A 21,761-nucleotide genomic window follows, 5' to 3' on the forward strand; every position below is an offset into this window, starting at 1 on the left:
TATATAGTCCTTCATGTAATCAGTCCATAATGATCCTCTGACTGTGAGTGTGTGCAATCAGCGAACTGGAAATCTGGAACAGGTGCATGGGAGTGGTGCATGACTGGAACTTGTAGTCCATGTAATGGTGGATTTGTAGTCTGTTAGCGATCTGGATGGTTACCAGCGATCTGTCAGGATTAGATCGCTGATGATTGTGACACTTTATTTTTTCTTTATTTTTGCAGATTTGTGATTAATAACATGCAAGTCATTGGCCTTGAGACCTCATAAGAGCTCAGTGTATTGTCAGGAGCTATTAGATTACTTTTGTTTTGCATAATATGTTTCTTGACTAGTAAAGTGTCAGTAGCCATTGACTTTAATTTTACAAATAACATGTTCAGCTGAAAATATTTTTTAATGTTCTATTGAAGGAAAAAAAAATGAATGAGATAAAGGGAAATAACCAGCCAGTTTTAATTTTTGGGTCATCTGCACATTTAAGCTTCTTTAAACCAAGGATATAATGCATCATCTTTTATCTTCCTTTAATTTATATGTGTACGCAGTATTTTGATATCCATAATCAGAGCCCCATCCAGAAATGATCAGTACTGATCCATAGCCAGTAAAGAGCAGAGAGAGCCGCAGATGGACAAAATGATAACATGGGATTCTGGTGGCTTTCTGCTGCAGATCACTCTAATCAGGGGATCAAAACATTGTGCGCTCATGCAGAAAAAGCTTTACAGCGATGCAAATGAGACAGAGGTGACTGTGGCATGAAATTGGTTTGTTGGGGAGCGTGGCATTGTGTCAAGTAGCCAAATGCGAGGTCCTGCAGCAGGCAATTGCAGAGCACAAACACAAGCAAAGCAACGCATTCCTCATTTTCGAGTCAGCAACATGCCCTGATTCAAACACATTCTCTGTCACATTCATATTCCAGTGTTTGTCAGAACGTCATTACTAAGATGAATGTGGTATAAAGGGCATTACGGATGCCACATACTAAACACTCACTAGGAGTGCACGGAGGAAGACTTTGTTCTGTCCTAATGGGAATGATAAAAGCCAGAAAATTTGTGACATGATGCACCATTGATTTAGAAAGCGCTGGGTAATGTCAGAGGACCAACACTGTGGTGAAAACATGACGGATTCTACTTAACTAGAGGTGCATTTCCTTCTGGGAGAATCCGCTCCGCTGCATTACCACTGTACCTCCTTAAAACCTACATGGGATGGCATTTTTATGTTGTTATTTATCTAGAATATTACAGATAAAGGGATAGTTTATCAAAAAATGAAAATTCCCTTATCATTTACTCACCCTTCAATTCAAAACCTATTTGAGTTTCCTTCTTCTGTTGAACACAAAAGAAGATATTTTGAAAAATGTTAGTAGCTGGAACCCATTGATGTCCATAAATGAATATGAAAATAAAAAATTAAATATGAAATTAAGCAATATGAAAATATGGAATATAGAATTATGAGAATGATAAAGTACTTAAAGGCTAAAAACCACATGAGGGGGAATAAAAGATGAGGTAATTTTGGAGGGTAAACTATCCCATTACGAATGCTTAATTACAGTTTATTTGTCATTAATTTTGGCTAGCATTAGCTAAAACTAAGTCTGTTCCCACATTGTAAAAAATCCTGGTTGCCTTAATTTTTTAAGCTGAATAAAATTAAACCATATGACTCCATTGAACTTATATTATGTTAAACTGAATTAAAAGCTTGTATAACTTTAATAAAATTAAGTTAGAAGATGATTAACTTGATCTAAAAACATAGGCTGTCAGGACTAATTGATCATATACACTGTAAAAAATGCTGGCTTGGACACAATCAAATTTTGTTGGGAAAACAAGAAGGACTTAAGTTAACATATATATATATATATATATATATATATATATATATATATATATATATATATATATATATATATATATATCCACACTGTAAAAAAAATATCGTAAAAAAAAGGTCAAATGACTGGCAGCTACGGCTGCCAAACAAAAACCATAATATTACGGTAAAATTTCTTTATTGAAATAAAGTGCAAAAAATAATAAATCTACAGATATTTTCATTAAAATGTTTACAAAAAAACACTGTTATTTTACAGACTTTTCCTAGATTATTACGATCAAATCCATTCAAAAAAGTTACACACTAAGAGTTTTACAGAGAAACACTGTTATTTCACAAACTTTTCCTAGATTTTTATGATCGAACACCATCAATAAAGTGACTGCACTAAAATTTCAAGAGAAAAAATGTTATTTAAAAGAATTTTATCTCTCAAACATAACAATTAAACACCTTTAATAAAATGCCAAGACATGCTCATGGTCGTAATTTAACAGTTTTATTTTGGATCAAAAACGTCTGGAAAAACAACAAACGAGATACAACTGATTAAAATTCTCACAACTTTAAGATTACAGTTGTTGCATTTTATTCTATAGTTTTTATGTAAAACATGTAGAGGTTTAAGTTATATGGAATAATTCAGTTACAAATCTTAAATGAAATGGAACTTTAATGTGAAGGGGATGCTGACAAAGTAGTGCAGATCCAAATGCAGGTTTATTACACAGAGATGGTCAGGCAAGCAACAGTCAACACAGGGGCAAACAGATGTATGCAGGTAATCCAGAGTCATGGTCAAATAACAGCCAAATGGTCAGTCCAAGCAGCAAACCACGTAAACAATTAACAAACAAAGCACAGCAAAAGAAAGAAACGCATCATAATGTTCACAGTAACAGCATAACAAGACTTAACAATTGGTGCGTGCGTCTGGTCTGCTTTTAAAGTCCATGTAATCAGTTCATAACGATCCTCCGACTGTATGTGTGCAATTAGCGGAATCCGGAACAGGTGCATATGAGCGGAATTTATCTATTTTATTTATTGAACAGAATTGATCGTAATAATCTAGGAAAAGTCTGTAAAATAACAGTGTTTTTCTGTAAACATTTTAATGAAAATATCTGTAGATTTATTATTTTTTGCACTTTATTTCAACAAAGAAATTTTACCGTAATTTTATGGTTTATGTTTGGCAGCCATAGCTGCCAGTCATTTGACCTTTTTTTTAAGATTTTTAATTTTTTTTTACAGAGCAAATAATTACAATTTATTACTTTAATTTTACGTAATTTTAAATGTACTTCAAAAAAACTGGAAAAAACACTAAATAATACGGCAATTATATTGTATAAAACATGAAAATTCCTGTAATTTGTCATTAATTTTCTAGTACATAAAATAACAGTCAAACTGTTAATTTACAAATATTGTTTGTAATTTTTACGGACTTTTGAATATAATTTAAAATAACAGAAAAAATACTGTATAAATAATACAGTAATTTCCTTGTATAAAAAACAAAAACGTCAGTAATTTGTTTTTAATGATAAAGTACCTAAAATGACAGTCAAACTGTTAATTTAGAAAGATTGTTTGTCGTTTTACTAAGTTTTGAATTTAATTTGAAATGACAAAAAAATACTGTAAAAAATTTAGAGATATTTTCTGTAAAATTAGTTTTTTTTTTTACAGTGCACTTATATATATATAAGTGGATTTTAAAAATAAAACAATTCAGATGTCCCCCAAAAAACTCAAGAATTGTTTTGTTTCATTTTAATTGAGTAGTTTGAACAAACAGCAAACATCATTTTTTGAGTGTAATTTTTTACAGTGCACTTTTGATTAAAGAAAAAAATATGACGTGGAAAAATTTCAAAAAAATTGTGTAATTCTGATTTCCACACACAACTGTGCTCTCAGATCTCATAATGTGGGGCTTCATATCTGCAGATTTATTTATTAATTGCTACTTCATAGATGTGAACAGATGTGAACAGATATCATAGATGTGAACAGTTCTCACAATTACAACTTCCTAATTACATCATAATTACTTTATAAATGCACCTTCATATTTCACAGGAATTTGTTTTTTATAATTGTGTTATTTTTTAATAAATAAGTTCATAAAGTAACTTTATCTTACAATCGTAACTCCATATTCACAACTAATTTTGTATTTCAACTAACAATTGTGACCTAATTTCTCGTACTTTTACTTTATACATTGACTGTCTCACAGTGAGTACGTATACATGGACACCAATAATTAGATTTTAATATGATTAAGACAATACTCTGATTAAGAATCTACCATGTAAACAGTGATTTTTGATTCTTAATCCAACTATAGTCATAATCAAACTAAACAGAAATCGAATGAATACATGTGGAGTATGCCGATTTTAGTCGCATTATTGAAGTGCAGTATGGACATGTAAACACCTTATTCAAACTATTATCATCGTGTAGGATTTTCGCCACATTTTGTGACAGGATAATCCACACACATGGCTGTTTGACACTATTCTCTGCACCTACTGGGTCAATGAAGGACTACAGACACCTGCATCACAAAATACAAAGGTCTTTTTTTATACGCCGTATGGTATCAAATTCCATTAAAACTACTCTTCCAACAGTTCATACTCGCATCCAATATCTCATTTGTCACAGGGGCATGCATGAAATGTTCCAGAATGAAAATAAAAGTGCCAAACTGTATTTAAAGTCCACAAATTAAAAATGAAACATCCAAAATTACATGAAACTCTGGAGGAAATGTGGATGGCGTTAATCAAATTATGTGCTATAACATGTAAAACAGGATCATGAAATAAACATTCAAAAAGCAACTCATGTAAACACCTTAATCCTATTATTGTCTTATTCAGATTAAGTCAAATAACCTGATTACTGATGTCCATGTAAACGTAGTCAATCATGACTTCACATAGATTATCATGGTTCAACTAGGTCTGACCATTATGACTGTGACTTTTCTGATTATTTTAAATTAATGACTACTATTGCGAGTTTATCTCACAATTCGTGATTGTTTCTTATGTTTTATCTCAAAATATGAATTCTTAATTGGAACTTTCTCACACTTTCATTATGTATGTGTTTATAAATCGTCAGAAACAATAAATAAGCTTCCATAGAAACCCTTGGAGAATGAAAATGTTTCATTTACATCCTAACGCCTGGTAACAGATGGTGTGTTTATAGGAGAGTTAATAGTCGAGCACTGGCAGGGTTGTTTTGACATTCCTACTCATTCAATTACAATGGTGTTTTTTATTAGTGTATCAGAAATGGACCTGATCTGATCAGGTCTTTTGGGAGCAGTGAAAGAATAATGAAGGATGTTTTTCCTTTTCTTAAGAAAAAAAATAATCCCTCCCACAAGAGCTCTCAAAACAAAGAGCGAGCAGAACAAGGCTACAGGGTTTACAGAGCATGAGATACAATCCCCTGTAGTGGCATGATTGTCTGGGCCATAACAATTAGTCCTGGCCTGCTTGTGTCCCAGAGTCACAGGAAACCGTGTTTGTTTTGCCTAAGTACGAAAAAAGGTGCTGGTGGGCTCTTTTCGCAAATGCTATCTCAGCCTTGAAACGCATTATCAAAGTCCCCCTAGATCACTCTCTATGTGTTTTGGACACCCCAGACTTCCATCACTTCTAACTTTCAGAGCTCTCTCTCATATTAGAGGCTAAATTACTTCTCAGCCTCTCCGAGGAACAGTAGAACGGCCTCTCTTTCTCTGAATAAAGATGAAAGCGCCTGTATGTTTTTGTAATGATTTAGTTCCCCTTGTGAATCGCCTTCTCTTCCACATCTTCAGCCGTGGGAGCACTTGAGCGATGCAACAGTGATAGTCAAACGCTGTCTCGATAGCACGGATCTCTCCTGTGATTCTTAGCACGATGGCTCTCTCCTTATCACGGCCCTTAAACCGATGTACCTGCAGAACAGACGCTCTCAGACATCCTGAAGTGCTTTTGGAGACCAAATCTGAAAGTCAAAGCCTGCGAATGAGGCGTTTGGAGCTGTTAGGTGAGGAATTTTGATCAGACAGAAGGTTTGCTGCGAGGCACATCATCAACAAACAGTGATGGCACTTTTACGTTCTTTGTCACTTCAGTGCCTTGCAAAATAGGCGCAAATGCTGTTTGTCTGCTTGCGTCTGAGGCGAAATGGGCTTTTTTTAAGCCCGTTGTTCCATTGTTATCTGCGAGTGTATATCCACTTTGTTGTTTTCATACACTCATCTCCACATTTGTGTATTTAGAGCTTCACACCTGCTCCATCAAGAAATCAGTCCCTTTGAAACAGACTGTATGGAGCTCTTGAATTTGAATGAACTCCTCAGAACCGCCTGGGGGGAGAATGAATTGTTGCATATAGTTGTACGGTAAACCTGTTGCCAGGTTTCAAGAGCAAATGAAAACAGGTTTTGAGTGCAAATTAAATTCTTACACTTTTTTCATACATTCTCAGCTGTTGTAGCTGTTGTAAAAAAATTACATCATTCCAAAACAAGGATTGCATGACTAGTTTACAAATGGTCTGAAGCCCTGTGCGATCAGCTTGGTTTTGTGTTTGCCTCATCCTGATCAGACATAAACCTCTTAAAAATCAAGCAGTGCAACGTAATGAGCCAGAATGTAGGGGTCTCAAGATGCATTTTTAGTAGTTCTGCTATTTTTAACTTGGGACAGTGTCATAAAAATGCAGCGCTCACTGCAAGACACTGAAAATAACGCAAGCCAGCTTTTCTTTTTAAAACAAGAAGGTCGGATTATTTATGATAGGCTTATTTAAGTCACAAATAGACTGTAAATCATGCTCCAAATGTGTAAATGAAAAATGTGTAATTGTAAATATTGAAAATTTAGTGGGTGCTATCTATGGCACTTAAACAAATCTGTATTTTGTTTGGTAAACCAGGTCATATGTAACTTTGTGATGACACGTGCAACACAACACTGTTATTAATTTTATGCCAGCTAGAAGACACTTCATTTAAAATGCAACTATAGGTCACAATAAGCTGCTTACATAAACAACCTATTTTAAAAGAAGGAAACTCTGTGAAATGCTGTGTAATTAGTTACTGGTTGCTTGCAATTACCATCTAAGCTTTGCATCATGGTTCTTATAACTGGCTGGATGTGCATTATTCCTTACTTAAAGGGTTAGTTCATTCATTTATTCATTTTCTTTTTGGCTTGGTCCCTTTATTAATCAGGCGTCACCACAGCGGAATGAACCGCCAACTCATCCAGCATTTGTTTTACGCAGCGGATGCCCTTCCAGCCGCAACCTAACACTGGGAAACAACCATACAGACACTTTCACACACATACACTACGGCCAATTTAGTTTATTCAATTCATCTATTCATCTATTTATTCACCCCTGCTGTCCAAACTCGGTCCTGGAGGGCCAGTGTCCTGCAGATTTTACCTCCAACTTGGTTCAACACCCCTGCAAGGATATTTCTAGAAGGCCTGATAAGAGCTTGATTAGCTAGCCCAGGTGTGTCTGATTGGGCTTGGAGAGCTCCCTCATCTTCCATAGACAGCAATGGTCCAGAGACATTCATTGGAACTAAAAACATTGTCAAAACATTCAGTCTCACATCAGTGGTTCAGCTATAATCATACAAAGCTAAATACACGATCACACCGACCGTGCTTTTTGCGTTGAGAGGTGTCTTTTTTGAATGACTTACTAACGCCCGCAAGTGTTTTGCGCAATGCTGTGGTCCGCCTCGTGTTTTAACTACCTGCCACGCCTCACGTTTTTGTCATTGCACGTTGTGTGCTCATGGTTGAAAAAAAGTCAACTCTGAGCAAAAAAACACAATACGTTAGTCGTGTCTTTTTATTCTCCAATCAAATGAAAGCAGAGGCGGGGTTTCTGTTGAGGTGACTGAAGTGTTTGTGTTGTCAAAACGACTTCAGAGACTGTTTAAGATGGAGGACAGACTTGTGGTTGCTGTTGTGGTTACTTTTTGCTTATTATTAAACATAAAAATTATACCAATATTAATTATATAATTATATCAACAGTCCTGCACAATTCCCAACTGATTCAGTCATTGTATAGTCAACCAAAAAGGCAGTGTGGTGTGCCTCGCGTTTTTAAAACGGAAAAGTTTGTTTGGTGTGATCGGCCCCTAACACACAAGCATTGTGAACATACACTCAGATCCGATAGAAGATATGTTTTTTTAATTGCCGCACAAATGTGTTCTTGGAGCTTCATATGATTATAGTCGATTAACTGAGGTGACATGGAACATTTTGACAATATTTTTGGTGCCTCTTCTTGACTTTGAATGTCTTGTGACCAATGCTGTCTGTGGAGGATGAGAGAGCTCTTTTAGATTTCATCTAAAATATCTTGTTTCTTCTGAAAATGAATGAAGGTCTCAGAGGATTAGAAACACATTAGAGTAATTAACAAAATTATTTTAACTTTTGGGTGAATTAACCCTTTAATTGTATTATTCATTCATTCATTCATTCATTCATTTTCGGCTTAGTCCCTTTATTAATCAGGGGTCGCCACAGCAGAATGAACAACCAACTTATCCAGCATATGTTTTTACACTACGGCCAATTTAGCTTATTCAGTTCACCTATTAAGTATGTCTTTGGACTTGTGGGGGAAACCGGAGCACCCGGAGAAAACCCACTCGAACACTAGGAGAACATGCAAACTCCACACAGAAATGCCGACTGACCCAGCTCGGGCTCAAGCCAGCGTCCTTCTTGCTGAGGCGATCATGCAACCCACTGTGCCACTATGACGGCCTTTATTATTTATACACTTTAAAAATGTTAACATCTCATGAATTCACACATTTTTATTAGTGAAAGCACGCCCTCGAAAAACGTAAAACTTTAAGAAAATGAATTCAAATCTTGATAAAAGTCAGTTTCTGGATGACTAGTCGATTATAATCACCCTTCCCCTATGTACTTGATTTGAGAGGGAACATTCCCCATCATTGAATCCGACTCTAAAACAGATGGCTTGCTGAAAAAGGTCCCCAGATCCCCATCCAACAAGTGCCTGTAATGGGGTCACATGCACCAAACGTATGTCTTCACCTTCGTTTCCCAATGCAAAGCTCTTTTTTTCCCCGTGCCCTTGGTTTCTCTTTTGTTCCCAATATGACTTTTTGAATTTAATAGAAGCTTAATATGAATTGAGGCAGCGGTCTCTAAATGAGCCAGATGATTTGTTACAGGTGATTTAGCAGATTAGATCATGAGGAGCGTGAGTGTTTTCCCAGGGGAATATTTAAAAAAAATCTCTTTAAGGTTGTCTGTAGTATGTCTTGTTTCTTTATGCCTCAGAGACATGGTCAGCAGTGGCAGGCTGACAGACTGCTGTTTTAAAGCTAACTCTCCATGGGCGGTCTCACTACGGTGAAGATTTTCTCCTTTGTAAAGTCAGGAGGGACCTGAGAAATGCCCTCCAGACATTTTACATGTAGCGCAGAAAGGGCTTAAATCACCCATATTTTTCATATAATGCACTTCTTGGTTAAAAACTTTGTGTTTTTTTTTTTCAATCATAGATTTTTCCATATCTCCTCGGTCAGTAAATGCAAAATCAGGTTTTTGTTTAAGCTGCTTTGTCTTGGCAAGACATTCTTATTCATTTTAAATGAACCCGTTGCCTCAATGACTTTATCAATACACTTTGCATTTGCCTTAATGGACTATCTGTAATTAATTTTGCCACAGTTTACTGTAATCAACGCTCCGCGCAGAGGAAACATCCTGCCCTGCTTATGTCTTTTATGCAGGTTTTTAATGGCGCAACGTTTTACGGTTTCAAAAATATTTACAGATAAATGATAAATCCGTCAGAGCTCCCATTGCCAAATACTCACTTAGCGTAAATGGGGGACGGCGTTAAATAAAAATAAATGAGTGGGGAATTAAAGCGCTGAAAAGCACAAGGTCATATTCCTCGGACGAAAGGAGAAAAGATACAGAAGAGTGTGTTAGCCACTGCATTCGGCCTGTGCGTGTGGTTTTAGGAGATTTTTCAAGCAGATTGAGTTTGTGCTGACTGCAGCCTGACACATGGGAAGAGCTGTGCACACAGTATTTAACCCAGCCAAAGCCCGCAGATTAGGCCACAACAGTGTGTCAGGAGAATCTTCTTAGCGTACCACCTGATGGGTCACCCTGATATTCATCTCTAAAACGCAGCACTTTGCCCAGCTTTGGGGGGTTTCTGTGCAGATTTAGACAGGGATGGCCCTCTACTTGCTAAATCCCTGGATACCGTATGAGCATCATCTCTCACAGATAGCTTACTGGCTTGGTCTATCCTCCTGATGTTGTTTTCAGCACGATTTAAACTTGGGGATTGTGTTTTTTTTTCTTCTTCATCCAAGTTCACAACCTTGAATTCAGCTGATGGTAGAAAGTTGAAAAAGTAAAGGGATACAGTTGAGTTTACCATTGAGTTTCTTTTGTCTGTTGAACACAATAGAAGATATATTGAAGAATGTTAACTTTTAACTTCAATAGCAGTAGTTTTTTCCGTCTTTATTTAGTAGTTTTGCTTACTATGGAACTCAATAATTATGTTTCCATCCACCTATTTTCAAGAGTTCACACTTAGCTGATAATCAATAAAGCATATTTGGCATGCTGTCCTGGGAGAGAGCCCTGAGCTCGTAATATCCTCGAGCCCGGGGCTCCCTCCCGTTAGAAGGGCGAGTGCGGAGTTCGAGCTCAGGTAGGTCTCGAGGACTCCCCTGCTTGTCGCCACGTGAGAAGTATAAACTAGTGTTGTTTTCGGTGCTAATTTGGTTTAGTCGTTTGGCTATGGTTTATGTTTTTGGACGGTGGGAGGAAACCGGGGGACCCCGAGGAAACCCACGCGAACACGGGGAGAACATGTAAACTCCGCACAGAAACACCAACCAGCCCGATAGGAGGTTGGACCAGCAGTGTTCTTGCTGTGAGGCAACAGTGCTAGCCACTGGGCCACCGTGTCGCCCTATCGGAAAAAGGGGGAGGAAGTAGGGGTGGAAAGGGCGAAGCTTCAAGACGAAGATAACTGGAGTGAAAAACTCTGGTTATTTATAATGCTACCGTAATCATCTAATGGGTCAGATTACGGCGCTAATGAGGAGCCAGCCGTGTTGATCATAAGCACGTGATCCTCTCGAAATTAGTTTATAAATAAACCACACTTATGCACATTTTGGAATATTGAATAATACATACTTTATGGAAATGCCAAGATGCACATATATTTTAAAAATGCTAATTAAAACTGAGTAGGATAAACCTTTTATCCATTAAAAAAATAAATGTGCATAAACTACAATTGAAACACATTTACTAACTAATTTCCAGCATGCACATCACAAAAGTCACATGATTTCTGTTTAACATCATTTGATAACAAAAATGTGTGTAATGGAATGGACAAACCAGTGGACCAACCACATTACACATTCATAATTTAGATACAATTTTACAAAGTCTGTTATTTTTCTGATCACATTGCAAATGTTATGGTCATTCTATAATCCCTTTGCAACCTTCCATCATCAAAGTGGTTCAGTATTATTACTAGGGCTGGGCGATTTGTCCTAAAATCAAAATCTCGACTAACTGAACATTTTACCTCGATTACGATTAATAAATGATTATTTTATTTATCTATTTTATTTTTCGCCCTCATAATTCACTGACAAGTTTTGCACAGTAAATATGCTCACATATTACAAGTGAGAGATTTTTGAATGAAGGGTGCATGACTTGAATACCTATGCATACCCAAACACATTTGTACACATTGCTATGCTTAATGAAATCTTCCACACCGCTCATCATTGGTCATTCTCAATACATTCAAAAAAGGGCTTCCAAATTGTTGAAAATTTCTTTGGTTTGTCTGCAATCTCATCTCTAATCTTTTTCAAGTCTTATACATTACAAAACTCTGAAAGCCATGTCTCAAGAGTGATTCAGATTGAATAAATTAATTCACACCAACAAAACTGTAAAAGTCAGGTATAGAAAAGTATAGAAACAGCTATTTAAAGGAGCTTGTATACTATCGTGCAGCGTATGTTCAATCAAACAGTAATAATCTTTAAATTGTCTTTATTACTCATAGCTCATTGGCTTATTTACTGCTTCAACATGCCACTATAGTGTCATGTCTTTAATTGTCTATTAATGGAGACTCATTAATCGCTCGTTAATCAATGTACGTAATTGTCAAGTATGTAATTAATCCCATTCATGAAACATTCAGATTTAAATACTGTATATAATCTAAAATGTTCATTGTAAAGGTGTGACTTGGGGAGTGTTTTCAGCCAGAAAGCTTTGGATTATTTTGTCTGTAGTAAGGCAGTAACAGCAGTATTCATCTTGCTGTTCTTTACTCCCTCTTGGACGCTGTCTTAGGTCATTGAAACCATAAGTGCCGTGGATAAAGATGAACCACCCAGCGGGCATCGTTTCTTCTTCTCCCTCACTGCAGAGACAGCTGGGAACATGAACTTCACTCTCCGAGACAATAAAGGTATGCAATTTCATTGAGACAGTTTATAGTATCCTTGAAACCCAGCTCCTGTTCTTGTTCATGAATAAGCTATTCATAGTAATTTGCCTTCTCTTTTTTTACATGATCGTCATCTTTCTGTCTGCAGACAATACTGCTTCTGTTCTGACGAAGCGGAGTGGTTTTCAGAGGAGGGATCAGTCTATGTATCGACTGCCGGTGTTGATAGTGGACAGCGGGACTCCTGCCCTCAGCAGCACTAACACGCTGTCTATTAGAGTGTGTGACTGCGACCCTGATGGGACGCCCCAGTCGTGTGGCACAGAGGCCTTCATGCTGTCAGCAGGACTCAGCACCGGAGCACTCATCGCCATCCTTGCCTGCATCATCACCCTGCTTGGTAGGAAAAACAAACATTTAAACTTCTTAAGAACACACACAAAAATGTCGGTATAGGAATATAATTTTCCTATTTTCCTATAATAGGCCCTGGAATTGATTTGGGGGGAATTTTAATATCATTTTTATTATTATTATTATTATTATTATTATTAATAATAATAATAATAATAATAATAATAATAATAATAATAATAATAATAATAATAATTATTATTATTATTATTATTATTATTATTATTATTATTATTATTAGCATTATTATTATTATTATTATTATTATTGTTATTATTATTAATATTATTATTATTATTATTATTATTATTATTATTATTATTATTAATAATAATAATAATAATAACAATAAGTATTATTATTATTATTATTATTAATGTTGTTATTATTATTATTATTATTATTATTATTATTATTATTATTATTATTTTATTATTATTATTATTATTATTATTATTATTATTATTATTTTTATTATTATTATTATTATTATTATTATTATTATTATTTATTATTATTATTTTTTTATTAATAATAATAATAATAATTATTATTATTATTATTATTGTTGTTATTATTTTATTATTATTATTATTATTATTATTATTATTATTATTATTATTATTATTATTATTATTATTGTTGTTATTATTGATATTATTATTATTATTATTATTATTATTATTAATAATAATAATAATAATATCAAAAGGTATGTCATATAATTAGCTTTTTAATTCTTTTTAATTAATTGTATCTGAGTTGTCTTTTATGTTTAAATGTTTTTATTTTTGAAGCAACACATTTTGTCAAGTATTTAAATTTTGTTTACATTAATTCATTTACCAGACGCATTTATCCAAAACGGCTTAGATATGAGGATAAACAAAGCACTTCAAATCAGAGAAAGAAGTATATTAATGCTACAATAATTCTAAGTAGGTTACTTTTTTGTTAAAGTCCACAAGTGTAATTCATTAATAAAGAGTGGTAAATATATATAATATAATGCTTATTCCTAAATATTTCCCCTGTAATATAAATTACTATAGTATTTTAAATGTGTAACACCTGGTTTTATTGGATTGTTTGTTTTTTGCTGTTATATACTATCATTTCTTTGTGTTTAGTACATTATATTATTTGCAGTAAATAGTTGAACTGAATAACTATGCCTCAAATGTTTCATTGGCAGTTTCATTGATCACTGAGACAGAACTGGATTTATGTTTGTTTCGATTTTAAAAATGAAAATTGCAAAAATAGCTTATATGAGCTATGCTATATTTGCCAAGTAGCTTTTAGCATAGCTTGCTGCATTTCCCAGAGGGTAGCTTTTAGTGTAGTTAAGCTACATTTTAAGTAGAGTAGCTAATAGCTTAGCTCACTACATTCTGGTACCTATGGAGAGGAAAAAGAATGTGTCATGTACATGTGGTTTGACAAACCCACTCATCTGCATGAAGCACACAAAGAATTACAAAATGTTTTTGTTTTTTTGTTTTTCCCAGAAGCATGGAGTGTTGGTAAGAAAGTATCTGGAAAAGATAATGTGGAGAGAATAGAGTGTTCTCTGTGATTAATAGAATATTGAATGACCAATGTTGTTTCATAAAATATTAAAAGAATATTAAAATACCATCTCATAGTTCATAATCCATTTCATTAGAGTAAGTAAGTTTTGCAAAAGCTTCAATTATAATCCATGTGAAGCTGGAAAATATATTTCTTACGGTAGTGAACGCTCAACAAAACTCATTTGTGTTTTATACAAACTCAGTGCTTCCAACGGTGACTAATCTAAAACACCTCTGATTGGCGACTGTGATCAAAAGCTCAACAGACTTGTATTTGATTGGTCATTACAAAGTGTAGAAAGGCTATCTGATGCAATCTGTGCAGCTCCTAATGTAATGCTGAAAACGGACATACTTTATTAATTTCCTCATTTCATTTTAATTGTGATAGCCATAATAGTTTGTTTAATAGTTTTTTTTTTTCTTTGCCACAAGCCCTTGTTAATTTCCAACCAGTGAATTTTACACACTGCTGCTTTTTGTTGTTTGCCTGCTGAACATTTCTAATGAAAACACAGACTATTTGTTGAACCGGTGTCTGGTCAGATCATCGCACAAAATTACTTTTATGTGAAAGGAGGCAGGGTGAGACTTGATGTGATCAGGATTTGGTCTCACTTAAGAGAAGAAAATTGCTTTCGATGCGGAGAAACGGACATTTTGATAAAAATGGTGACAATTTAATGTTACAAATACACTATTGTCAAACATATGGGGTCAGAGAGTGAAAGCAAGAAATGAAACACGTGTTGACTTTTTAACAAGATTACATTAAGTCAAGATTTATAAACTAATTTCGAGAGAAGAACATGATATGACTCGTCTCTCATCTGCAAACATCGATAAACCAATCGGATTAATCCAAACCTACAATAACTAGCCCATTTCACCTTACTTCCCTTATCTTCGTTTTTGAAGAATCCCCCATCCACACCATCTCCCCTTTTTCCTCCTTTATCAGGGGGGCTTTCGAGAACTACACTGAAAAAAGTGTTGCATGCAAAACTGTTGCAAACTATTTATTTGTGTTGAATTTAAACAAACAAATTAAATTGAGCAGTGTTCAACTTATTTTGTTTGTTTAAATTCAGCCCAAATAAATTGTTTACAACCACTTAACGTAAAAAAAAATGAGTAAATCCAAGAAATCATCTTTGAATAATTTTTTTCAGTGTACTTGATCTCAGACCTCCTTACATGCTTATTGACCAGGCAGGAGCCCTGGGCTTAATTATCTCCGAACTCAGGGTTTTCTCCCAGTACAACATGCCAAATCTGCTAATAGTATCAAGCAATATCTAAGTGTGAACTCTTGAAATAATTTAAAAGTGACGATAACTAAATTCACTCTGTTACAAAAAGTTTATATGATGAATTTTTTTTTTTATATTTAACATCTATACAGTAACAGTAACTAATTGAGTTATAAAAGATAATAAAATATAAAATATTTATATAAAAATGTTAATGATACTATTGTTACTATTAGGGATGCTTTGATTGATCGGACGAATATCGGTATCGGCCGATAATCACATTTAACAACTTAATCGGTACTTGCCAATCTGGCCGATCTCATAGACCAATCACAAGTGTTTGTTTATGAGTTTACAAGCAGAGGAAGATGGTCTCTTTGTTGCAAGTGCAGCCATTGTACTTCCAGTTTTTTGAGCTGCTATGACGCGAGTGGAGCAATCACCCCTCTCTAGTGTCTCATCCAACCTCATGACCTCTCCGGGAAGCTCCGCAAGTCTTTTGCATATTCATAGCGGCTCTAGGATCCCCAAAAAATGTGTTAAAAGATCTGGAATTCATGGAAATGCTAGCGAATGAGCAAGATAACAGATCGCGAGAGGTCTAAGCATTACATTTTTTAGTTTAAATGAATAGAGTAGTAAAGATATCGAGAGTGCAAATCCCTTCCTCTCTCTCATTGAGACGTTTGCTGCCAATAGTTGGAGACAAGCAAAATATTTGAATGGTCCTGCATGTATTTAGGTCTTTTTACATATAACAAAAGCAAGTAAAGCTGCTTCTGACCATGACATGTTCACACCTAAATGGTTATAAGAGATGTGTTTAAGGTTTTATATGCAGCATCCTTGATTTATTCTCTTAGGAAAGGCAGGATAGATAAGGCAAGATTAAGACTCATACTTAGAAGGAAAATGTGCTTAATGCATTATAAAGCTTGAAGCATCAGAATCAGTACTCAGTATTGAATGAGCACTATGACAAGGAATTGGTACTCGGTATCGGCTGCAGAAATCCTGATCGGAGCATCCCTAGTTGTTACAGTTTGTAATTTGTCCTAATATGTAAATCTTGATTAAAGAAAATAGTTTGAGAAAAGCTGAAAACCTGTAACCATTGACTTCCGTGGTATTTGTTTTTTCTACTATGGAAGTCAATGTTAATTTGTCTTTTTGGTTGAACTATCCCTTTAATTGCTAGTATTTTATATATGGTAATGCTTAATTTTGATGGTCCATTTGAGTATTAGTAGACTGTCTGCTTAATATCAGTTGATACTGCCCCTTCAGCAGACATTTAACTGACTATAAGAAACCTTGCAAGTACATGTCAACTTGCACTAACCCTAACCCCAACCCTTACCCCAACCTAACAGTCTATTTATAATCTAATGAAAATTAGTTGGCATGTAGATGCAATGTAACTTAAATTCAACAAACGCACCATCAAAATAAAGCGTGACCTTTTTGCCCTTTTTTTATTCGAAACAACAATGAGACAGCGACAAGTGTCATTTATCAAAAAGGAACATCAGCTCGGTTTGGATTTCATGTTGCCTTTAACCGTGAATGCCTCTCCATTTTTATGTAGAGTGCTTTCCAAAGGCGGCTTCCAATCAAAGGATATTTGTCCAAATTCTGTTATTGTTTTCCAAGCCATTTTTAAGAGCTCTGTTGCATTTCCACCTCCCCCGTACTGACATTTAGCACACAGTCAGACTGGCATTGCTTTCGAAACGCTGGCACCACGGCTCTAACAGTTGGGACGTGGCTTGCGCCGAGTGGTCTGCTTGGCCACAATTGACTTGTTTACCCTCTCCAGGGAGGCTGCTGGTCTATATGATTGCTTATTATTTTGCGGCTTATTAGCTGATTGTTTGATGAGTGACCTCCACCCAATATGCACCATTCAGCTAGTCTGATTGGTTGACTGGTGTGTATTTGTGTTGATTTGTTAACCTGAAGACTGCGCTGAGGGAGTGAATGCAGGCCTGATGGTCTGATTGATTTCTTGATTATGCCATTGATAGGTTGTGTGTCTGGCTGCGCTGGCGAGATCCGTCCATGGACACAGCTCTATTTGTGGACAGATGTTGTCCTTTTTTTAAATGAAGAGCCTTGTTATTGTGACAAGAAGGGAATTTGTATGTGTACACACATTTCGAGCTGAGCCCTAGTCATTTCCATTGTTTGATTACTCGCTCTTTCTTTTTTTGTTGAGTGCAGAGATGACAAATAAGTAACAAAGAAAGCTCTTTCCGCCTCCTTGGTGCTATTACATCTAAGTGTGAACTAGTTCATTTCCATCTCCATAGAGACGTTAGTACTAAACGATAGATCTGAAATAATGCGCCACAGTGAAGCCGAGTGCAATATGCTTCAATTTCATGTTTCCTAAGAATGGGATCATCTCTGCTGTTCTCACACATGACTTGAAGCACATACATAAAATCGCTTCAAAAATAATTCATTTTTCAGTACAAAATGTCAAGTACGGAGAAGCAAAATTGCACGAGGCATTAAGACTTGATTTAAGAGTTTATTTTTTTATCCTATTGGCAAATTGCTTTTCCACCTGGTTTGGATTGTAAATCTAACTAAATGGGCAGAGGTTTATGCTTAAAACAACAAAAACACTTTATAAAAGGTTGAGGAATGCTTATGCTTCTGTTTAAATGTTTGATATGTACAATAAATGTTGAATACTTTTGTATTAACGTTTTTTTTAGGTTAAGTTGCTTTAAAATATAGATAATATGCTAACAAACATGTATAAGTACACAAGTATGTGTATATTTAAGAATATTTTTGCACTTGAAAATATCAGTTTATTGGTAACACTTTAACTGAATCTGATGTAGTTACACGTGTTCCATTCACTTACTATAGTAATTACGATGAATTATGTATAATTACATGTAACTTAAAATAATGTCTCCTTAAAATCACTTATAACCTTTTAATTTTTTTTTTTCTTAAGTATATATTAATAATATAATTCAATACATTTCTGGGAATCACTTTATTTGGATGGTCCCTTTTGCACATTTTGTTGACTATATGTACTGTAAGTTACTTTGAAACTATGCCAATTTATTGTCATTAGCAGTGTTGGGGAAAGTTACTTTTAAATAAAGTGCATTACAATATTGAGTTACTGCTTTAAAAAAAAACTAATTGCGTCACTAAGTTTCTTTTTATGGAAAGTAATGGGTTATATATTACTTTTGAGTTACTTTTCGTAACTTTTCCTTACCTGGCTGAGGTTTAATCTTTTTCAGAACGTGCAGGTTTTTTTCACCTTTTTTATAGGGAATCTCTGCATTTAACAACCACCTATATAACCTACTCCTTCATTTTTCCTTTAAAAAAAAGTGTTGGATAAAATTATACTTTGAGAACTTTCTGAGCGCAGAACTATATATGCTGTATATACAGATTAAGGAAAGCATGTAAAGTAATGTGTTTTGAATGTTTTGCGTTATTAGTTAAGTAAATTCACTGTCCATTGAGATAAAGATTGCAATAAAGCCTAAGAGTTCTAACATGAAATCATTTATTAAGGCAAAAACAGATTTTAAACCTTTAAAATGTTTAATAACAAAATAACCAGTAAGACGATAAAGTAATCCCCAAATCAAAATAAATCTTTGAGCTTTGTGCACTGAATAAATTGCTTCACGTGGCCTTAACGAATGTGTAAATCGTTTCCCAAAAGAGAAACAATCGTACTATTTTATAAAACGTTGTCGCTTCTACAGTAACATTAGAGAGTGTCTGCACTTCCTCAACAATAAAAGCAATAACCATCTTTTTAGTTTAGTCAAAATAATTGTTTCACATGGAGAACATGAAGTGCTGTCAATCATAGCTGGTGATAGGGTGCGGGTGTAATGCTTCACATCCATTTTGTTTGTGTTTTTTTTTTGATGTTTTGTTTCTTGCAGTTGTCAAGAGTTTTACTTACACATAATCTACACTTAACAACATTCCACTTTTTTTCTTCGATGAGTTCAAAATAACAAGAGTCCATTGCAAAAATGTAATCTCCGTCCTGCGATTCTGACTGTCTGTAGTGATGATGGCCGATTCACGAATAAATCGTTTTGTTTTAACTTGATTTTCTAAGTGAACCAGTCGAACCAGATCATTATATTGAACGAAGTTGTCATGAAACGGTATTCGTCTTCAGTAAGTACTAAGATATCGAATACACCCTCTGACTCAAAATAAACCAATATCCTGAGTTATTCAGTTACTAGAACAGTACGCTTACTCATCTGCTGTGAAAAAAGAGACCTGATGATGATGATGATGAGTGCGAGCCGACTGTCTATTCATTCGCAAAAAGCTTGCTCATTGAGTGTGTGGTTCAACCTGACTAAGGTCATTTTTATTCTGAAATATATTTTGAACAAGCCAATTAAGCAAGGTAAAAAGTAACATGTATTACATTTTTTTAAAAGTAACTAATAATATTACTTATTTTTTAAGTAATAAAACACGTTACCCCCAGTGGTGTAGTCCTAAAAAAAAAGGTGGTGTACTATTACACTCGACCCAAATTTTAAATAAAAGTAGGCAAAGAAACAACGAAAGTCAGTGTTTCTTTGATTCATTAGCTATATATTATATATATATATATATAAGCTAGCCTTGGCAATTGGCTGTATGTATACAGCATGTAGCTTATATAATCATTTTAATACTGAAAAGAGTCAATCAAGATAGTTACAACAATTTAGTTAACTTTTATTTAAGTTAACTCAATAGGGCCTGTGCATACAAAAAGACAGCTTTTTATCGTACTTTCTTTACTTATTACTTTACATTTAATAGGTTCCTTTAAACATCAATCAACCATTATTTTTGATTGTCATATTCGTGCATGCTTTTTTAAAACCAAACTATTAGGACTCTGTCTTCTGTTGTCACTATTATATACTAGTAGTTACCCTTTTAAATTTCAAATTGTTATGTGATTTAAGAGTAGTCTTTGCCTCATAAAAAAAACATTTTAGTGTTTATATATAGTGTCTATATATAGTGTCGTTTCCTGTAGCGGTAGCCACAATTAAGAAAAATATGAAATACTGTTGTGCAGGGGCAATTTTAGGATTTTCATTTTAGGGCGGATCAGGAACAGATCATTTTGGGGTAAACAAAGAAAAATGTATATACATTTACACACATATATATATTTTTAAGTAAGAATTTAAAATAATACACAAAAAATTGGGGAATTTTAATCAGAAAAATAAGTGAGTATACTGAGGGTATATGCTATTATTAATCCTCAGAAGTGTTAATACCCAAACAGCTCATGAAAAAAAGTAAGCATACTGAGTATACATGCATATAGCAAGGACTACACCACTGGTTACCCCCAACACTGGTCATTAGAGTATTAGCAAACTGGCTGCTTAATATCTGCTAATACTGCTCCACCAACAGAAATTCTTCTGACAATATACAGTAGGAAACTTGGCAAGTACATGTCAACGTGCACTAACCCTTACCTTAACAGTTAACCAATATTCTAATGAAAACTATTTGGCATATAGTTGCAATGTAACGTAATATCAACAAAATGTGTTAAAGCGACCATCAAAATAAAGTGATACCTATTTCTGTGTTGACAAAGCTGAATTTTCAGCATCATTACTCCTGGTGTCACACAGATGTTCTGCTTAAAGTTGCTGTGATTCTTTGATGAGCATTCAGTCACCTATATTATTAGGTTCTATATGACGTTTTTGTCAAAATTTAGTTAATTCAATATTGTTCTGTTACAGATTTTTTACATTATGTATTCATTTTGGACCTTACATTAAAAAAATGTATCCCATATAATTTTTGCTTTATTCAAAACCTTTAAACTCAATGATTCAAAACCACTCAGAATGCAAATAGAACCTAATAATTTCAGTGGCGATTCATTTGAAATAAAAATCCTTTGTACCATTATAAATGCCTTTACTGTCATTGATCAATTTAATATGTCCTTGCTGAGTATTAAACATTTGAACAGAAGTGCAATTAATAAGACATTCTCAGGAATACAAGGAAA

At 34.5% G+C, this 21,761-nt stretch overlaps 1 protein-coding gene across 1 annotated transcript in view; it reads left to right on the forward strand.

The window, feature by feature from the left end:
* Nucleotides 1-21,761, forward strand: part of cdh7a (cadherin 7a) — a 102,785-nt gene that overhangs the window by 67,853 nt on the left and 13,171 nt on the right. Inside the window, 2 exon segments of the mRNA XM_056476364.1 lie at nucleotides 12,351-12,468; nucleotides 12,596-12,847. Of these exon segments, the coding sequence (XP_056332339.1) occupies nucleotides 12,351-12,468; nucleotides 12,596-12,847 (370 nt within the window).

Source organism: Danio aesculapii, chromosome 2 (assembly GCF_903798145.1).
Source record: "Danio aesculapii chromosome 2, fDanAes4.1, whole genome shotgun sequence".
NCBI classification, from domain to species: Eukaryota; Metazoa; Chordata; class Actinopteri; order Cypriniformes; family Danionidae; genus Danio; species Danio aesculapii.